General features: G+C 55.0%; 1 protein-coding gene across 1 annotated transcript in view; it reads left to right on the forward strand.

Annotated features, from left to right (window-relative positions):
* The window catches only part of LOC148509117 (uncharacterized), a 153,480-nt gene that overhangs the window by 51,656 nt on the left and 79,380 nt on the right, over positions 1-22,444 (forward strand). The window contains exons 13-14 of the mRNA XM_088443632.1: positions 283-430; positions 484-634. Of these exons, the coding sequence (XP_088299758.1) occupies positions 283-430; positions 484-634 (299 nt within the window). The remainder of the gene's footprint in view (positions 1-282; positions 431-483; positions 635-22,444) is intronic.

The raw sequence follows: 22,444 nt of genomic DNA on the forward strand, positions 1-22,444 counted from the left end.
TCCTAACCCAAACCTCCCATCCTGCATCCTAACCCTCCCTTCCTGCAACCTAGCCCTAACCCTCCCCTCCTGCATCCTAACCCTAACCCTCCGCTCCTGCATCCTAACCCTAACCCTCCCCTCCTGCATCCTAAACCTATATCTCCCCTCCAGAATCCTTTAACCTAACCCTTCCCTCCTGCATCCTAAACCTATCTCTCCCTTCCAGCTTCCTTTAACCTAACATTTCCCTCCTGCATCCTAACCCCTACACTCCCCTCCTGCATCCTAACCCCTACCCTACTGCATCCTAACCCTAACCCTTCCCTCCTGCATCCTAACCCTAACCCTCCCCTCCTGTAACCTAACCCTAACCCTCCCCTCCTGCATCCTAACCCTAACCCTTCCCTCCTGCATCCTAACCCTAACCCTCCCCTCCTGCATCCTAACCATAACCCTCCCATCCTGCATCCTAAACCTATCTCTCCCTCCTGAATCCTAAACCTTACCCTTCCCGCCTGTATCCTAACCCTAACCCTTCCCTCCTGCATTGTAAGCCTAACCCTCCCATCCTGCATTCTAACCCTAACTCTCCCCTCCAGCATCCTAACCCTAACCCTCCCCTCCTGCATCCTAACCCTAACCCTCCCATCCTGCATCCTTACCCTTCCATCCTGCATCCTAACCCAAACCCTCCCCTACTGCATCCTAGACCTATCACTCCCATCCTGCATCCTAACCCTCAATTCCTGCAATGTAGCACCATCACTCCCCTTCTGCAACGTAACCCTCATTTCCTGCAACGTATCCCTAATTCTCCCCTCCTGCATCCTAACCCAAACCCTCCACTCCTGCATCCTAACCCAACCCACCCCTTCCTGCAACCTAGCCCTACCCCTCCCCTCCTGCATCCTAACCCCTTTTCTACCCTCCTGCATCCTAACCCTCCTCTCCTGCATCCTAACACTTCCTTCCCTCCTGCATCCTAACCCTTACCTCCTGCATCCTAACCCTTCCCTCCAGCATCCTAACCCTAACCCTCCCCTCCTGCTTCCTAACCCCTACCCTCCTGCATCCTAACCCTAACCCTTCCCTCCTGCATCCTATCCCTAACCCTCCCCTCCTGCATCCTAACCCTAACCCTCCCCTCCTGCATGCTATCCCTAACCCTCCACTCCTGCATCCTAAACCTATCTCTCCATCCTGAATCCTAAACCTTAACCTTCCCGCTTACATCCTAACCCTAACCCTTCCCTCCTGCATCCTAAGCCTAACGCTCCCCTCCGGCATCCTAACCCTAACCTTCCCCTCCTGCATCCTTTAACCTAACCCTTCCCTCCAGCATCCTAAACCTATCTCTCCCCTCCTGTATCCTTTAACCTAACATTTCCCTTCTGCATCCTAGCCCAAACCCTTCCCTCCTGCATCCTACCCCTACCCCTACCCTCCTGCAACCTAACCCTAACCCTTCCCTCCTGCATCCTAACCCTAACCCTCCCCTCCTGCATCCTAAACCTATCTCTCCCCTCCTGCATCCTTTTACCTAACCCTTCCCGCCTGCATCCTAGCCCAAACCCTTCCCTCCTGCATCCTAACCCTACCCCTACCCTCCTGCATCCTAACCCTAACCATTCCCTCCTGTATCCTAACCCTAACCCTTCCCTCCAGAATCCTAACCTTACCCTCCGATCCTGCATCCTAACTCTCCTTTCCAGCAACCTAACCCTAACCCTCCCCTCCTGCTTCCTTCCCCTAACCCTCCCCTCCTGCATCCAAACCCTAACCCATCTCTCCGTTCTCCTAACCCTAACCCTCCCCTCCTGCATCCTAACCGTCCCCTCCTGCATCCTTACGCTAACCCTCACCTCCTGCATCCTAACCCTAACCCTTCCCTCCTGCATCCTAACCCTTCCCCTCCCCTCCTGCATCCTAACACCTACCCTCCCTTCCTGCATCCTAACCCTCATTTCCTGCAATGTAGCCCTAACTCTCCCCTCCTGCATCCTAACCCTAATCCACCCCTCCTTCATCCTAACCCTAACCCTCCCCTACTGCATCCTAACCCAAACCTCCCATCCTGCATCCTAACCCTCCCTTCCTGCAACCTAGCCCTAACCCTCCCCTCCTGCATCCTAACCCTAACCCTCCGCTTCTGCATCCTAACACTAACCCTCCCCTCCTGCATCCTAAACCTATCTCTCCCCTCCAGAATCCTTTAACCTAATCCTTCCCTCCTGCATCCTAAACCTATCTCTCCCTTCCAGCTTCCTTTAACCTAACATTTCCCTCCTGCATCCTAACCCCTACACTCCCCTCCTGCATCCTAACCCCTACCCTACTGCATCCTAACCCTAACCCTTCCCTCCTGCATCCTAACCCTAACCCTCCCCTCCTGCATCCTAACCCTAACCCTCCCCTCCTGCATCCTAACCCTAACTCTCCCTTCCTGCATCCAAACCCTCACTTCCTGCATCATAGCCCTAACTCTCCCCTCCTGCATCCTAACCATGCCCTCCCCTCCTGCATCCTAACACTAACCCTCCCCTCCTGCATCCTAACCCTAACTCTCCCCTCCAGCATCCTAACCCTAACCCTCCCCTCCTGCATCCTAACCCTAACCCTCCCATCCTGCATCCTAACAGTTCCCTCCTGCACACTAACCTTAACCCTCCCCTACTGCATCCTAGACCTATCACTCCCATCCTGCATCCTAACCCTCACTCCTGCAATGTAGCACCATCACTCCCCTCCTGCATCCTAACCCTCATTTCCTGCAATGTATCCCTAACTCTCCCCTCCTGCATCCTTACCCTAACCCTCCCCTCCTGCATCCTAACCCTAACCCTCCCCTCCTGCATCCTAACCCAACCCTCCCCTTCCTGCAACCTAGCCTACCCCTCCCCTCCTGCATCCTAACCCCTTTTCTACCCTCCTGCATCCTAACCCTCCCCTCATGCATCCTAACCCTAACCCTCCCCTCCTACATCCTAACTCTCCCTTCCCTCCTGCATCCTAACCCTTACCTTCTGCATCCTAACCCTTCCCTCCTGCATCCTAACCCTAACCATCCCCTCCTGCATTCTAACCCCTACCCTCCTGCATCCTAAACCTAACCCTTCCCTCCTGCATCCTAACCATAACCCTACCCTCCAGCATCCTAACCATAACCCTTCACTCCTGCATCCTAACCCCTACACTCCCCTCCTGCATCCTAACCCCTACCCTCCTGCATCCTAACCCTAACCCTTCCCTCCTGCATCCTAACCCTAACCCTCCCCTCCTGCATCCTAACCCTAACCCTCCCCTCCTGCATCCTAACCCTAACCCTTCCCTCCTGCATCCTAATCCTAACCCTCCCCTCCTGCATCCTAGCCCTATCACTCCCCTCCTGCATCCAAACCCTCACTTCCTGCAACATAGCCCTAACTCTCCCCTCCTGCATCCTAACCATGCCCTACCCTCCTGCATCCTAACCCTAACCCTCCCCTCCTGCATCCTAACCCTAACTCTCCCCTCCAGCATCCTAACCCTAACCCTCCCCTCCTGCATCCTAACCCTAACCCTCCTCTCCTGCATCCAAACCCTAACCCTCCCATTCTGCACCCTAACCCTTCCTTCCTGCATCCTAACCTTAACCCTCCCCTACTGCATCCTAGACCTATCACTCCCATCCAGCATCCTAACCCCCACTTTCTGCAATGTAGCACCATCCCTCCCCTCCTGCATCCTAACCCTCATTTCCTGCAATGTATCCCTAACTCTTCCCTCCAGCATCCTAACCCTAACCCTCCCCTCCTGCATCCTAACCATAAACCTCCCCTCCTGCATCCTAACCCAACCCTCCCCTTCCTACAACCTAGCTCTACCCCTCCCCTCCTGCATCCTAACCCCTTTTCTACCCACCTGCATCCTAACCCTCCCCTCCTGCATCCTAATCCTAACCCTCCCCTCCTGCATCCTAACCCTAACCCTCCCCTCCTGCATCCTAAACCTATCTCTCCCTCCTGAATCCTAAACCTTACACTTCCCGCCTGCATCCTAACCCTAACCCTTCCCTCCTGCATCGTAAGCCTAACCCTCCCATCCAGCATCCTAACCCTAACTCTCCCCTCCAGCATCCTAACCCTAACCCTCCCCTCCTGCATCCTAACCCTAACCCTCCCATCCTGCATCCTTACCCTTCCATCCTGCATCCTAACCCTAACCCTCCCCTCCTGCATCCTAAACCTATCTCTCCCCTCCTGCATCCTTTTACCTAACCCTTCCCGCCTGCATCCTAGCCCAAACCCTTCCCTCCTGCATCCTAACCCTACCCCTACCCTCCTGCATCCTAACCCTAACCATTCCCTCCTGTATCCTAACCCTAACCCTTCCATCCTGAATCCTAACCCTACCCTCCGATCCTGCATCCTAACTCTCCTTTCCAGCAACCTAACCCTAACCCTCCCCTCCTGCTTCCTTCCCCTAACCCTCCCCTCCTGCATCCAAACCCTAACCCATCTCTCCGTTCTCCTAACCCTAACCCTCCCCTCCTGCATCCTAACCGTCCCCTCCTGCATCCTTAAGCTAACCCTCACCTCCTGCATCCTAACCCTAACCCTTCCCTCCTGCATCCTAACCCTTCCCCTCCCCTCCTGCTTCCTAACACCTACCCTCCCTTCCTAAATCCTAACCCTCATTTCCTGCAATGTAGCCCTAACTCTCCCCTCCTGCATCCTAACCCTAATCCACCCCTCCTTCATCCTAACCCTAACCCTCCCCTACTGCATCCTAACCCAAACCTCCCATCCTGCATCCTAACCCTCCCTTCCTGCAACCTAGCCCTAACCCTCCCCTCCTGCATCCTAACCCTAACCCTCCGCTCCTGCATCCTAACCCTAACCCTCCCCTCCTGCATCCTAAACCTATATCTCCCCTCCAGAATCCTTTAACCTAACCCTTCCCTCCTGCATCCTAAACCTATCTCTCCCTTCCAGCTTCCTTTAACCTAACATTTCCCTCCTGCATCCTAACCCCTACACTCCCCTCCTGCATCCTAACCCCTACCCTACTGCATCCTAACCCTAACCCTTCCCTCCTGCATCCTAACCCTAACCCTCCCCTCCTGCAACCTAACCCTAACCCTCCCCTCCTGCATCCTAACCCTAACTCTCCCTTCCTGCATCCAAACCCTCACTTCCTGCAACATAGCCCTAACTCTCCCCTCTTGCATCCTAACCATTCCCTCCCCTCCTGCATCCTAACACTAACCCTCCCCTCCTGCATCCTAACCCTAACTCTCCCCTCCACCATCCTAACCCTAACCCTCCCCTCCTGCATCCTAACCCTAACCCTCCCCTCCTGCATCCTAACCCTAACCCTCCCATCCTGCATCCTAACAGTTCCCTCCTGCACACTAACCTTAACCCTCCCCTACTGCATCCTAGACCTATCACTCCCATCCTGCATCCTAACCCTCACTCCTGCAATGTAGCACCATCACTCCCCTCCTGCATCCTAACCCTCATTTCCTGCAATGTATCCCTAACTCTCCCCTCCTGCATCCTTACCCTAACCCTCCCCTCCTGCATCCTAACCCTAACCCTCCCCTCCTGCATCCTAACCCAACCCTCCCCTTCCTGCAACCTAGCCTACCCCTCCCCTCCTGCATCCTAACCCCTATTCTACCCTCCTGCATCCTAACCCTCCCCTCCTGCATCCTAAACCTAACCCTTCCCTCCTGCATCCTAACCATAACCCTACCCTCCAGCATCCTAACCATAACCCTTCACTCCTGCATCCTAACCCCTACACTCCCCTCCTGCATCCTAACCCCTACCCTCCTGCATCCTAACCCTAACCCTTCCCTCCTGCATCCTAACCCTAACCCTCCCCTCCTGCATCCTAACCCTAACCCTTCCCTCCTGCATCCTAAACCTAACCCTCCCCTCCTGCATCCTAGCCCTATCACTCCCCTCCTGCATCCAAACCCTCACTTCCTGCAACATAGCCCTAACTCTCCCCTCCTGCATCCTAACCATGCCCTACCCTCCTGCATCCTAACCCTAACCCTCCCCTCCTGCATCCTAACCCTAACTCTCCCCTCCAGCATCCTAACCCTAACCCTCCCCTCCTGCATCCTAACCCTAACCCTCCCATTCTGCACCCTAACCCTTCCTTCCTGCATCCTAACCTTAACCCTCCCCTACTGCATCCTAGACCTATCACTCCCATCCTGCATCCTAACCCTCACTTCCTGCAATGTAGCACCATCCCTCCCCTCCTGCATCCTAACCCTCATTTCCTGCAATGTATCCCTAACTCTCCCCTCCAGCATCCTAACCCTAACCCTCCCCTCCTGCATCCTAACCATGAACCTCCCCTCCTGCATCCTAACCCAACCCTCCCCTTCCTACAACCTAGCTCTACCCCTCCCCTCCTGCATCCTAACCCCTTTTCTACCCTCCTGCATCCTAACCCTCCCCTCCTGCATCCTAATCCTAACCCTCCCCTCCTGCATCCTAACCCTAACCCTCCCCTCCTGCATCCTAAACCTATCTCTCCCTCCTGAATCCTAAACCTTACCCTTCCCGCCTGCATCCTAACCCTAACCCTTCCCTCCTGCATCGTAAGCCTAACCCTCCCATCCAGCATCCTAACCCTTACTCTCCCCTCCAGCATCCTAACCCTAACCCTCCCCTCCTGCATCCTAACCCTAACCCTCCCATCCTGCATCCTTACCCTTCCATCCTGCATCCTAACCCTAACCCTCCCCTACTGCATCCTAGACCTATCACTCCCATCCTGCATCCTAACCCTCAATTCCTGCAATGTAGCACCATCACTCCCCTTCTGCATCCTAACCCTCATTTCCTGCAACGTATCCCTAACTCTCCCCTCCTGCATCCTAACCCAAACCTTCCACTCCTGCATCCTAACCCAACCCACCTCTTCCTGCAACCTAGCCCTACCCCTCCCCTCCTGCATCCTAACCCCTTTTCTACCCTCCTGCATCCTAACCCTCCTCTCCTGCATCGTAACCCTAACCCTCCCCTCCTACATCCTAACACTCCCTTCCCTCCTGCATCCTAGCACTAACTCTCACCTCCTGCACAGTGGCGGAACTCCTGGAGACAATGGAGTAATTTGCCGCCGGGTGCCAACCCTGAAGGGGGCACCTGGCTCCATTGTCATCCGGCCACTGCTGAGGCTGCATGGAGAAGGAGCACCGCTGATCGGCGCTCCACCTCCAGTGGCGTAACTACGGAGGATGCACCCTCCATTTGCCGGGCGCCCGCTGAGTGTGTTAGCAGGGGTCGCCCACTCCTTCTCCCCCCGGTGCCAGCAGTAGCCAGAGCTCACTACTGAACTCCAGGTCCCGCAGTGCACTATGGGAGTGATGTCATGACATAACTATGGAGGATGCAGGGGGTGCGGTCACACTTGCTTTGTGCCCGCTGAGTGTGTTACCAGTGGGCACCCGCTCATTCTTCCCCGGTGCCAGCGGCAGCCCGACCTCACTACTGAGCTCCGGGTCCCGCAGTGCACTATGTGAGTGATGTCATGATGTCACTCCCATAGTCCCTGAGGAGCGGGCGCCGGGGATGGACAGCAGCAGCACTGGAGCGGGGTTGAAGGTAAGTTTTTTTTTTTGTATATGTGAGTGTGTGCGCTTGTGGGTGGGCACTACTGGTGGCATTACAGGGGGCACAATACTGCGGGCACTACAGGGGGCTTAATACTGTGGGAATTACAGGGGTTTACTACTGGGGGCTTACTACTGGGGGCACTACAGGAGGATTAATACTGGGGGCATTACAGGGGACTTACTACTGGGGACACTACAGGGGGCTTACTACAGGGGGCAATACAGGGGGCACTACTGGGCACATTAAATGGGGCTTACTACAGGGGGCTTACTACTGGGGGCTTACTACTGGGGCTTAATACTGGGGGCTTAATACTAGGGGCACTACAGGGGGCTTATTACAGGGGGCTTACTAATGTGGGCACTACAGGGGCCTTACTATTGGTGGCATCATATGGGGGCACTACTGAGGGTACTGCATAGGAGGACCACTACTGGGTCTGCATATGGGGGGCGGCGGAAGCTGGAGGGGGAAATTTTTTAATTTGTGGGGGTGCACCAAAATTTATTTTGCCTCCAGGCACCTGGGATGAAGTTACACCACTGCTACTGCATCCTAACCCTATCCCTCCCCTCCTGCATCCTAGTCCTAACCCTCCCCTCCTGCATCCTAACCCTAACCTTCCCCTCCTGCATCCTAACCCCTACCCTCCTGCATCCTAACCCTATCCCTCCCCTCCTGCATCCTAACCCTAACCCTCCCCTCCTGCATCCTAAACCTAACCCTCCCCTCCTGCATCCTAACCCTAACCCTCCCATCCTGCATCCTAATCCTAACCCTAACCCTCCTGCATCCTAAACCTATCTCTCCCCTCCTGCATCCTTTAACCTAACCCTTCCCTCCTGCATCGTAAACCTATCTCTCCCCTCCTGTATCCTAAACCTTACCCTTCCCGCCTGCATCCTAACCCTTACACTTCCCTCTTGCATCCTAAGCCTAACCCTCCTCTCCTGCATCCTAACCCTAACCCTCCCCTCCTGCATCCTAATCCTAACCCTAACCCTCCTGCATCCTAAACCTATCTCTCCCCTCCTGCATCCTTTAACCTAACCCTTCCCTCCTGCATCGTAAACCTATCTCTCCCCTCCTGTATCCTTTAACCTAACCCTTCCCGCCTGCATCCTAGCCCAAACCCTTCCCTCCTACATCCTAACCCTACCCCTACCCTCCCGCATCCTAACCCTAACCCTTCACTCCTGCATCCTAACCCTAACCCTTCCCTCCTGAATCCTAACCCTACCCTCCGATCCTGCATCCTAACTCTCCTTTCCAGGAACCTAGCCCTAACCCTCCCCTCCTGCATCCTAACACTAACCCTCCCCTCCTGCATCCAAACCTTAACCCTTCCCTCCTGCATCCTAACCCTAACCCTCCCCTCTTGCATCCTAACCGTCCCCTCCTGCATCCTTCCCCTAACCCTCACCTCCTGCATCCTAACCCTATCCCTTCCCTCCTGCATCCTAACCACTCCTCTCCTGCATCCTAACCACTACCCTCCCCTCCTGCATCCTAACCCTCCCTTCCTGCAACCTAGCCCTAACCATCCCCTCCTGCATCCTAACCCATTTTCACCCCTCCTGCATCCTAACCCTCCTCTCCTGCATCCTAACCCTATCCCTCCACTCCTGCATCCTAACTCTCCCTTCCCACCTGCATCCTAAGCCTTCCCTCCTGCATCCTAAGCCTTCCCTCCGGCATCCTAACCCTAACCCTCCCCTCCTGCATCATAACCCCTACCCTCCTGCAACCTAACCCTAACCCTTCCCTCCTGCATCCTATCACTAACCCTCCCCTCCTGCATCCTAACCCTAACCCTCCCCTCCTGCATCCTAACCCTAACCCTCCCCTCCTGCATCCTAAACCTATCTCTCCCCTCCTGAATCCTTTAACCTAACCCTCCCCTCCTGCATCCTAGCCCTATCACTCCCCTCCTGCATCCAAACCCTCACTTCCTGCAACATAGCCCTAACTCTCCCCTTCTGCATCCTAACCATGCCCTACCCTCCTGCATCCTAACCCTAACCCTCCCCTCCTGCATCCTAACCCTAACTCTCCCCTCCAGCATCCTAACCCTAAACCTCCCCTCCTGCATCCTAACCCTAACCCTCCCCTCCTGCATCCTAACCCTAACCCTCCCATTCTGCATCCTAACCCTTCCTTCCTGCATCCTAACCTTAACCCTCCCCTACTGCATCCTAGACCTATCACTCCCATCCTGCATCCTAACCCTCACTTCCTGCAATGTAGCACCATCACTCCCCTCCTGCATCCTAACCCTCATTTCCTGCAATGTATCCCTAACTCTCCCCTCCAGCATCCTAACCCTAACCCTCCCCTCCTGCATCCTAACCCTAAACCTCCCCTCCTGCATCCTAACCCAACCCTCCCCTTCCTACAACCTAGCTCTACCCCTCCCCTCCTGCATCCTAACCCCTTTTCTTCCCTTCTGCATCCTAACCCTAACCCTCCCCTCCTGCATCCTAACACTCCCTTCCCTCCTGCATCCTAACCCTTACCTCCTGCATCCTAACCCTTCCATCCTGCATCCTAACCCTAACCCTCCCCTCCTGCATCCTAACCCCTACCCTCCTGCATCCTAACCCTAACCCTTCCCTCCTGCATCCTAACCCTAACCCTCCTCTCCTGCATCCTAACCCTAACCCTCCCCTCCTGCATCCTAAACCTATCTCTCCCTCCTGAATCCTAAACCTTACCCTTCCCGCCTGCATCCTAACCCTGACCCTTCCCTCCTGCATTGTAAGCCTAACCCTCCCATCCTGCATCCTAACCCTAACTCTCCCCTCCAGCATCCTAACCCTAACCCTCCCCTCCTGCATCCTAACCATAACCCTCCCATCCTGCATCCTTACCCTTCCATCCTGCATCCTAACCCTAACCCTCCCCTACTGCATCCTAGACCTATCACTCCCATCCTGCATCCTAACCCTCAATTCCTGCAATGTAGCACCATCACTCCCCTTCTGCATCCTAACCCTCATTTCCTGCAACGTATCCCTAACTCTCCCCTCCTGCATCCTAACCCAAACCATCCACTCCTGCATCCTAACCCAACCCACCCCTTCCTGCAACCTAGCCCTACCCCTCCCCTCCTGCATCCTAACCCCTTTTCTACCCTCCTGCATCCTAACGCTCCTCTCCTGCATCCTAACCCTAACCCTCCCCTCCTACATCCTAACACTTCCTTCCCTCCTGCATCCTAACCCTTACCTCCTGCATCCTAACCCTTCCCTCCTGCATCCTAACCCTAACCCTCCCCTCCTGCATCCTAACCCCTACCCTCCTGCATCCTAACCCTAACCCTTCCCTCCTGCATCCTATCCCTAACCCTCCCCTCCTGCATCCTAACCCTAACCCTCCCCTCCTGCATGCTAACCCTAACCCTCCACTCCTGCATCCTAAACCTATCTCTCCATCCTGAATCCTAAACCTTAACCTTCCCGCTTGAATCCTAACCCTACCCTCTGATCCTGCATCCTAACTCTCCTTTCCAGGAACCTAGCCCTAACACTACCCTCCTGCATCCTAACACTAACCCTCCCCTCCTGCATCCAAACCTTAACCCTTCCCTCCTGCATCCTAACCCTAACCCTCCCCTCTTGCATCCTAACCGTCCCCTCCTGCATCCTTCCCCTAACCCTCACCTCCTGCATCCTAACCCTAACCCTTCCCTCCTGCATCCTAACCACTCCTCTCCTGCATCCTAACCACTACCCTCCCCTCCTGCATCCTAACCCTCCCTTCCTGCAACCTAGCCCTAACCATCCCCTCCTGCATCCTAACCCATTTTCACCCCTCCTGCATCCTAACCCTCCTCTCCTGCATCCTAACCCTATCCCTCCACTCCTGCATCCTAACTCTCCCTTCCCACCTGCTTCCTAAGCATTCCCTCCTGCATCCTAAGCCTTCCCTCCGGCATCCTAACCCTAACCCTCCCCTCCTGCATCATAACCCCTACCCTCCTGCAACCTAACCCTAACCCTTCCCTCCTGCATCCTAACCCTAACCCTCCCCTCCTGCATCCTAACCCTAACCCTCCCCTCCTGCATCCTAACCCTAACCCTCCCCTCCTGCATCCTAAACCTATCTCTCCCCTCCTGAATCCTTTAACCTAACCCTCCCCTCCTGCATCCTAGCCCTATCACTCCCCTCCTGCATCCAAACACTCACCCTCCCCTCCTGCATCCTAACCCTAACTCTCCCCTCCAGCATCCTAACCCTAACCCTCCCCTCCTGCATCCTAACCCTAACCCTCCCCTCCTGTATCCTAACCCTAACCCTCCCATTCTGCATCCTAACCCTTCCTTCCTGCATCCTAACCTTAACCCTCCCCTACTGCATCCTAGACCTATCACTCCCATCCTGCATCCTAACCCTCACTTCCTGCAATGTAGCACCATCACTCCCCTCCTGCATCCTAACCCTCATTTCCTGCAATGTATCCCTAACTCTCCCCTCCAGCATCCTAACCCTAACCCTCCCCTCCTGCATCCTAACCCTAAACCTCCCCTCCTGCATCCTAACCCAACCCTCCCCTTCCTACAACCTAGCTCTACCCCTCCCCTCCTGCATCCTAACCCCTTTTCTTCCCTCCTGCATCCTAACCCTAACCCTGCCCTCCTGCATCCTAACACTCCCTTCCCTCCTGCATCCTAACCCTTACCTCCTGCATCCTAACCCTTCCATCCTGCATCCTAACCCTAACCCTCCCCTCCTGCATCCTAACCCCTACCCTCCTGCATCCTAACCCTAACCCTTCCCTCCTGCATCCTAACCCTAACCCTCCCCTCCTGCATCCTAAACCTATCTCTCCCTCCTGAATCCTAAACCTTACCCTTCCAGCCTGCATCCTAACCCTAACCCTTCCCTCCTGCATTGTAAGCCTAACCCTCCCATCCTGCATCCTAACCCTAACTCTCCCCTCCAGCATCCTAACCCTAACCCTCCCCTCCTGCATCCTAACCCTAACCCTCCCATCCTGCATCCTTACCCTTCCATCCTGCATCCTAACCCTAACCCTCCCCTACTGCATCCTAGACCTATCACTCCCATCCTGCATCCTAACCCTCAATTCCTGCAATGTAGCACCATCACTCCCCTTCTGCATCCTAACCCTCATTTCCTGCAACGTATCCCTAACTCTCCCCTCCTGCATCCTAACCCAAACCCTCCACTCCTGCATCCTAACCCAACCCACCCCTTCCTGCAACCTAGCCCTACCCCTCCCCTCCTGCATCCTAACCCCTTTTCTACCCTCCTGCATCCTAACCCTCCTCTCCTGCATCCTAACCCTAACCCTCCCCTCCTACATCCTAACACTTCCTTCCCTCCTGCATCCTAACCCTTACCTCCTGCATCCTAACCCTTCCCTCCAGCATCCTAACCCTAACCCTCCCCTCCTGCATCCTAACCCCTACCCTCCTGCATCCTAACCCTAACCCTTCCCTCCTGCATCCTATCCCTAACCCTCCCCTCCTGCATCCTAACCCTAACCCTCCCCTCCTGCATGCTAACCCTAACCCTCCACTCCTGCATCCTAAACCTATCTCTCCATCCTGAATCCTAAACCTTAACCTTCCCGCTTGCATCCTAACCCTAACCCTTCCCGCCTGCATCCTAAGCCTAACGCTCCCCTCCGGCATCCTAACCCTAACCTTCCCCTCCTGCATCCTTTAACCTAACCCTTCCCTCCTGCATCCTAACCCTAACCCTTCCCTCCTGAATCCTAACCCTACCCTCCCCTCCTGCATCCAAAACCTAACCCATCTCTCCGTTCTCCTAACCCTAACCCTCCCCTCCTGCATCCTAACCGTCCCCTCCTGCATTCTTACGCTAACCCTCACCTCCTGCATCCTAACCCTAACCCTTCCCTCCTGCATCCTAACCCTTCCCCTCCCCTCCTGCATCCTAACACCTACCCTCCCTTCCTGCATCCTAACCCTCATTTCCTGTAATGTAGCCCTAACTCTCCCCTCCTGCATCCTAACCCTAATCCACTCCTCCTTCATCCTAACCCTAATCCTCCCCTCCTGCATCCTAAACCTATCTCTCCCCTCCTGAATCCTTTAACCTAACCCTTCCCTCCTGCATCCTAACCCTTCCCCTCCCCTACTGCATCCTAACCCAAACCTCCCATCCTGCATCCTAACCCTCCCTTCCTGCAACCTAGCCCTAACCCTCCCCTCCTGCATCCTAACCCTAACCCTCCGCTCCTGCATCCTAACCCTAACCCTCCCCTCCTGCATCCTAAACCTATCTCTCCCCTCCTGAATCCTTTAACCTAACCCTTCCCTCCTGCATCCTAAACCATTTCTCTCCCTTCCAGCTTCCTTTAACCTAACATTTCCCTCCTGCATCCTAACCCCTACACTCCCCTCCTGCATCCTAACCCCTACCCTACTGCATCCTAACCCTAACCCTTCCCTCCTGCATCCTAACCCTAACCCTCCCCTCCTGCATCCTAACCCTAACCCTCCCCTCCTGCATCCTAACCCTAACTCTCCCTTCCTGCATCCAAACCCTCACTTCCTGCAACATAGCCCTAACTCTCCCCTCCTGCATCCTAACCCTAACCCTCCCCTCCTGCATCCTAACACTAACCCTCCCCTCCTGCATCCTAACCCTAACTCTCCCCTCCAGCATCCTAACCCTAACCCTCCCCTCCTGCATCCTAACCCTAACCCTTTCCTCCTGCATCCTAACCCTAACCCTCCCATCCTGCATCCTAACAGTTCCCTCCTGCACACTAACCTTAACCCTCCCCTACTGCATCCTAGACCTATCACTCCCATCCTGCATCCTAACCCTCACTCCTGCAATGTAGCACCATCACTCCCCTCCTGCATCCTAACCCTCATTTCCTGCAATGTATCCCTAACTCTCCCCTCCTGCATCCTTACCCTAACCCTCCCCTCCTGCATCCTAACCCTAACCCTCCCCTCCTGCATCCTAACCCAACCCTCCCCTTCCTGCAACCTAGCCTACCCCTCCCCTCCTGCATCCTAACCCCTTTTCTACCCTCCTGCATCCTAACCCTCCCCTCATGCATCCTAACCCTAACCCTCCCCTCCTACATCCTAACTCTCCCTTCCCTCCTGCATCCTAACCCTTACCTTCTGCATCCTAACCCTTCCCTCCTGCATCCTAACCCTAACCATCCCCTCCTGCATTCTAACCCCTACCCTCCTGCATCCTAAACCTAACCCTTCCCTCCTGCATCCTAACCATAACCCTACCCTCCAGCATCCTAACCATAACCCTTCACTCCTGCATCCTAACCCCTACACTCCCCTCCTGCATCCTAACCCCTACCCTCCTGCATCCTAACCCTAACCCTTCCCTCCTGCATCCTAACCCTAACCCTCCCCTCCTGCATCCTAACCCTAACCATCCCCTCCTGCATCCTAACCCTAACCCTTCCCTCCTGCATCCTAAACCTAACACTCCCCTCCTGCATCCTAGCCCTATCTCTCCCCTCCTGAATCCTTTAACCTAACCCTTCCCTCCTGCATCCTAAACCTATCTCTCCCTTCCAGCTTCCTTTAACCTAACATTTCCCTCCTGCATCCTAACCCCTACACTCCCCTCCTGCATCCTAACCCCTACCCTACTGCATCCTAACCCTAACCCTTCCCTCCTGCATCCTAACCCTAACCCTCCCCTCCTGCATCCTAACCCTAACCCTCCCCTCCTGCATCCTAACCCTAACTCTCCCTTCCTGCATCCAAACCCTCACTTCCTGCAACATAGCCCTAACTCTCCCCTCCTGCATCCTAACCCTAACCCTCCCCTCCTGCATCCTAACACTAACCCTCCCCTCCTGCATCCTAACCCTAACTCTCCCCTCCAGCATCCTAACCCTAACCCTCCCCTCCTGCATCCTAACCCTAACCCTCCCCTCCTGCATCCTAACCCTAACCCTCCCATCCTGCATCCTAACAGTTCCCTCCTGCACACTAACCTTAACCCTCCCCTACTGCATCCTAGACCTATCACTCCCATCCTGCATCCTAACCCTCACTCCTGCAATGTAGCACCATCACTCCCCTCCTGCATCCTAACCCTCATTTCCTGCAATGTATCCCTAACTCTCCCCTCCTGCATCCTTACCCTAACCCTCCCCTCCTGCATCCTAACCCTAACCCTCCCCTCCTGCATCCTAACCCAACCCTCCCCTTCCTGCAACCTAGCCTACCCCTCCCCTCCTGCATCCTAACCCCTTTTCTACCCTCCTGCATTCTAACCCTCCCCTCATGCATCCTAACCCTAACCCTCCCCTCCTACATCCTAACTCTCTCTTCCCTCCTGCATCCTAACCCTTACCTTCTGCATCCTAACCCTTCCCTCCTGCATCCTAACCCTAACCATCCCCTCCTGCATTCTAACCCCTACCCTCCTGCATCCTAAACCTAACCCTTCCCTCCTGCATCCTAACCATAACCCTACCCTCCAGCATCCTAACCATAACCCTTCACTCCTGCATCCTAACCCCTACACTCCCCTCCTGCATCCTAACCCCTACCCTCCTGCATCCTAACCCTAACCCTTCCCTCCTGCATCCTAACCCTAACCCTCCCCTCCTGCATCCTAACCCTAACCATCCCCTCCTGCATCCTAACCCTAACCCTTCCCTCCTGCATCCTAAACCTAACACTCCCCTCCTGCATCCTAGCCCTATCACTCCCCTCCTGCATCCAAACACTCACTTCCTGCAACATAGCCCTAACTCTCCCCTCCTGCATCCTAACCATGCCCTACCCTCCTGCATCCTAACCCTCCCCTCCTGCATCCTAACCCTAACTCTCCCCTCCAGCATCCTAACCCTAACCCTCCCTTCCTGCATCCTAACCCTAACCCTCCCATTCTGCATCCTAACCCTTCCTTCCTGCATCCTAACCTTAACCCTCCCCTACTGCATCCTAGACCTATCACTCCCATCCTGCATCCTAACCCTCACTTCCTGCAATGTAGCACCATCCCTCCCCTCCTGCATCCTAACCCTCATTTCCTGCAATGTATCCCTAACTCTCACCTCCAGCATCCTAACCCTAACCCTCCCCTCCTGCATCCTAACCATAAACCTCCCCTCCTGCATCCTAACCCAACCCTCCCCTTCCTACAACCTAGCTATACCCCTCCCCTCCTGCATCCTAACCCCTTTTCTACCCTCCTGCATCCTAACCCTCCCCTCCTGCATCCTAATCCTAACCCTCCCCTCCTGCATCCTAACCCTAACCCTCCCCTCCTGCATCCTAAACCTATCTCTCCCTCCTGAATCCTAAACCTTACCCTTCCCGCCTGCATCCTAACCCTAACCCTTCCCTCCTGCATCGTAAGGCTAACCCTCCCATCCTGCATCCTAACCCTAACTCTCCCCTCCAGCATCCTAACCCTAACCCTCCCCTCCTGCATCCTAACCCTAACCCTCCCATCCTGCATCCTTACCCTTCCATCCTGCATCCTAACCCTAACCCTCCCCTACTGCATCCTAGACCTATCACTCCCATCCTGCATCCTAACCCTCAATTCCTGCAATGTAGCACCATCACTCCCCTTCTGCATCCTAACCCTCATTTCCTGCAACGTATCCCTAACTCTCCCCTCCTGCATCCTAACCCAAACCTTCCACTCCTGCATCCTAACCCAACCCACCTCTTCCTGCAACCTAGCCCTACCCCTCCCCTCCTGCATCCTAACCCCTTTTCTACCCTCCTGCATCCTAACCCTCTTCTCTCTTGCATCGTAACCCTAACCCTCCCCTCCTACATCCTAACACTCCCTTCCCTCCTGCATCCTAACCCTTACCTCCTGCATCCAAACCCTTCCCTCCAGCATCCTAACCCTAACCCTCCCCTCCTGCATCCAAACCCCTACCCTCCTGCATCCTAACCCTAACCCTTCCCTCCTGCATCCTATCCCTAACCCTCCCCTCCTGCATCCTAACCCTATCCCTCCCCTCCTGCATGCTAACCCTAACCCTCCACTCCTGCATCCTAAACCTATCTCTCCATCCTGAATCCTAAACCTTAACCTTCCCGCTTGCATCCTAACCCTAACCCTTCCCTCCTGCATCCTAAGCCTAACGCTCCCCTCCGGCATCCTAACCCTAACCTTCCCCTCCTGCATCCTAATCCTAACCCTCCCCTCCTGCATCCTAAACCTATCTCTCCCGTCCTGCATCCTTTAACCTAACCCTTCCCTCCAGCATCCTAAACCTATCTCTCCCTTCCTGTATCGTTTAACCTAACATTTCCCTTCTGCATCCTAGCCCAAACCCTTCCCTCCTGCATCCTACCCCTACCCCTACCCTCCTGCAACCTAACCCTAACCCTTCCCTCCTGCATCCTAACCCTAACCCTCCCCTCCTGCATCCTAAACCTATCTCTCCCCTCCTGCATCCTTTTACCTAACCCTACCCGCCTGCATCCTAGCCCAAACCCTTCCCTCCTGCATCCTAACCCTACCCCTACCCTCCTGCATCCTAACCCTAACCATTCCCTCCTGTATCCTAACCCTAACCCTTCCCTCCTGAATCCTAACCCTACCCTCTGATCCTGCATCCTAACTCTCCTTTCCAGCAACCAAGCCCTAACCCTCCCCTCCTGCATCCTTCCCCTAACCCTCCCCTCCTGCATCCAAACCCTAACCCATCTCTCCTTTCTCCTAACCCTAACCCTCCCCTCCTGCATCCTAACCGTCCCCTCCAGCATCCTTACGCTAACCCTCACCTCCTGCATCCTAACCCTAACCCTTCCCTCCTGCATCATAACCCTTCCCCTCCCCTCCTGCATCCTAACACCTACCCTCCCTTCCTGCATCCTAACCCTCATTTCCTGCAATGTAGCCCTTACTCTCCCCTCCTGCATCCTAACCCTAATCCACCCCTCCTTCATCCTAACCCTAACCCTCCCCTACTGCATCCTAACCCAAACCTCCCTTCCTGCAACCTAGCCCTAACCCTCCCCTCCTGCATCCTAACCCTAACCCTCCCCTCCTGCATCCTAACCCTAACCCTCCCCTCCTGCATCCTAAACCTATCTCTCCCCTCCTGAATCCTTTAACCTAACCCTTCCCTCCTGCATCCTAAACCTATCTCTCCCCTCCAGCTTCCTTTAACCTAACATTTCCCTCCTGCATCCTAACCCCTACACTCCCCTCCTGCATCCTAACCCCTACCCTCCTGCATCCTAACCTTAACCCTTCCCTTCTGCATCCTAACCCTAACCCTCCCCTCCTGCATCCTAACCCTAACCCTCCCCTCCTGAATCCTAACCCTAACCCTCCCCTCCTGCATCCTAACCCTAACTCTCCCTTCCTGCATTTTAAACCTATCTCGCCACTCCTGAATCCTTTAACCTAACCCTTCCCTCCTGCATCCTAAACCTAACCCTCCCCTCCTGCATCCTAGCCCTATCACTCTCCTCCTGCATCCAAACCCTCACTTTCTGCAACATAGCCCTAACTCTCCCCTTCTGCATCCTAACCATGCCCTCCCCTCCTGCATCCTAACACTAACCCTCCCCTCCTGCATCCTAACCCTAACTCTCCCCTCCAGCATCCTAACCCTAACCCTCCCCTCCTGCATCCTAACCCTAACCCTCCCCTCCTGCATCCTAACAGTTCACTCCTGCACCCTAACCTTAACCCTCCCCTACTGCATCCTAGACCTATCACTCCCATCCTGCATCCTAACCCTCACTCCTGCAATGTAGCACCATCACTCCCCTCCTGCATCCTAACCCTCATTTCCTGCAACGTATCCCTAACTCTCCCCTCCTGCATCCTTACCCTAACCCTCCCCTCCTGCATCCTAACCCTAACCCTCCCCTCCTGCATCCTAACCCAATCCTCCCCTTCCTGCAACCTAGCCTACCCCTCCCCTCCTGCATCCTAACCCCTTTTCTACCCTCCTGCATCCTAACCCTCCCCTCATGCATCCTAACCCTAACCCTCCCCTCCTACATCCTAACTCTCCCTTCCCTCCTGCATCCTAACCCTTACCTTCTGCATCCTAACCCTTCCCTCCTGCATCCTAAACCTAACCCTTCCCTCCTGCATCCTAACCATAACCCTACCCTCCAGCATCCTAACCATAACCCTTCACTCCTGCATCCTAACCCCTACACTCCCCTCCTGCATCCTAACCCCTACCCTCCTGCATCCTAACCCTAACCCTTCCCTCCTGCATCCTAACCCTAACCCTCCCCTCCTGCATCCTAACCCTAACCCTCCCCTCCTGCATCCTAACCCTAACCCTTCCCTCCTGCATCCTAAACCTAACCCTCCCCTCCTGCATCCTAGCCCTATCACTCCCCTCCTGCATCCAAACCCTCACTTCCTGCAACATAGCCCTAACTCTCCCCTCCTGCATCCTAACCATGCCCTCCCCTCCTGCATCCTAACACTAACCCTCCCCTCCTGCATCCTAACCCTAACTCTCCAATCCAGCATCCTAACCCTAACCCTCCCCTCCTGCATCCTAACCCTAACCCTCCCCTCCTGCATCCAAACCCTAACCCTTCCCTCCTGCACCCTAACCTTAACCCTCCCCTGCTGCATCCTAGACCTATCACTCCCATCCTGCATCCTAACCCTCACTTCCTGCAATGTAGCACCATCACTCCCCTCCTTTAACCTAACATTTCCCTCCTGCATCCTAGCCCAAACCCTCCCCTCCTGCATCCTAACCCTAACTCTCTCCTCCAGCATCATAACCCTTTCCCTCCGCTCCTGCATCCTAACCCTAACCCTCCCCTCCTGCATCCTAACCCTAACCCTCCCATTCTGCATCCTAACCCTTCCTTCCTGCATCCTAACCTTAACCCTCCCCTACTGCATCCTAGACCTATCACTCCCATCCTGCATCCTAACCCTCACTTCCTGCAATGTAGCAACGTCACTCCCCTCCTGCATCCTAACCCTCATTTCCTGCAATGTATCCCTAACTCTCCCCTCCAGCATCCTAACCCTAACCCTCCCCTCCTGCATCCTAACCCTAAACCTCCCCTCCTGCATCCTAACCCAACCCTCCCCTTCCTACAACCTAGCCCTACCCCTCCCCTCCTGCATCCTAACCCCTTTTCTACCCTCCTGCATCCTAACCCTCCCCTCCTGCATCCTAACCCTAACCCTCCCCTCCTGCATCCTAACACTCCCTTCCCTCCTGCATCCTAACCCTTACCTCCTGCATCCTAACCCTTCCCTCCTGCATTCTAACCCTAACCCTCCCCTCCTGCATCCTAACCCCTACCCTCCTACATCCTAACCCTAACCCTTCCCTCCTGCATCCTAACCCTAACCCTCCCCTCCTGCATCCTAACCCTAACCCTCCCCTCCTGCATCCTAAACCTATCTCTCCCTCCTGAATCCTAACACTCCCTTCCCTCCTGCATCCTAACCCTTACCTCCTGCATCCTAACCCTTCCCTCCTGCATTCTAACCCTAACCCTCCCCTCCTGCATCCTAACCCCTACCCTCCTGCATCCTAACCCTAACCCTTCCCTCCTGCATCCTAACCCTAACCCTCCCCTCCTGCATCCTAACCCTAACCCTTCCCTCCTGCATCGTAAGCCTAACCCTCCCATCCTGCATCCTAACCCTAACTCTCCCCTCCAGCATCCTAACCCTAACCCTCCCCTCCTGCATCTTAACCCTAACCCTCCCATCCTGCATCCTTACCCTTCCATCCTGCATCCTAACCCTAACCCTCCCCTACTGCATCCTAGACCTATCACTCCCATCCTGCATCCTAACCCTCACTTCCTGCAATGTAGCACCATCACTCCCCTTCTGCATCCTTACCCTCATTTCCTGCAACGTATCCCTAACTCTCCCCTCCTGCATCCTAACCCTAACCCTCCACTCCTGCATCCTAACCCAACCCACCCCTTCCTGCAACCTAGCCCTACCCCTCCCCTCCTGCATCCTAACCCTCCTCTCCTGCATCCTAACCCTAACCCTCCCCTCCTACATCCTAACACTCCCTTCCCTCCTGCATCCTAACCCTTACCTCCTGCATCCAAACCCTTCCCTCCAGCATCCTAACCCTAACCCTCCCCTCCTGCATCCTAACCCCTACCCTCCTGCATCCTAACCCTAACCCTTCCCTCCTGCATCCTAACCCTAACCCTCCCCTCCTGCATCCTAACCCTAACCCTCCCCTCCTGCATGCTAACCCTAACCCTCCTCTACTGCATCCTAAACCTATCTTTCCCTCCTGAATCCTAAACCTTAACCTTCCTGCTTGCATCCTAACCCTAACCATTCCCTCCTGCATCCTAAGCCTAACGCTCCCCTCCGGCATCCTAACCCTAACCTTCCCCTCCTGCATCCTAATCCTAACCCTCCCCTCCTGCATCCAAAAACTATCTCTCCCCCGTGCATCCTTTAACCTAACCCTTCCCTCCTGCATCGTAAGCCTAACCCTCCCATCCTGCATCCTAACCCTAACTCTCCCCTCCAGCATCCTAACCCTAACCCTCCCCTCCTGCATCCTAACCCTAACCCTCCCATCCTGCATCCTTACCCTTCCATCCTGCATCCTAACCCTAACCCTCCCCTACTGCATCCTAGACCTATCACTCCCATCCTGCATCCTAACCCTCAATTCCTGCAATGTAGCACCATCACTCCCCTTCTGCATCCTAACCCTCATTTCCTGCAACGTATCCCTAACTCTCCCCTCCTGCATCCTAACCCAAACCTTCCACTCCTGCATCCTAACCCAACCCACCTCTTCCTGCAACCTAGCCCTACCCCTCCCCTCCTGCATCCTAACCCCTTTTCTACCCTCCTGCATCCTAACCCTCTTCTCTCTTGCA

Source organism: Taudactylus pleione, unplaced genomic scaffold (genome assembly GCF_031769625.1).
Source record: "Taudactylus pleione unplaced genomic scaffold, aTauple2 ptg000332l, whole genome shotgun sequence".
Classification (NCBI taxonomy): Eukaryota; Metazoa; Chordata; class Amphibia; order Anura; family Myobatrachidae; genus Taudactylus; species Taudactylus pleione.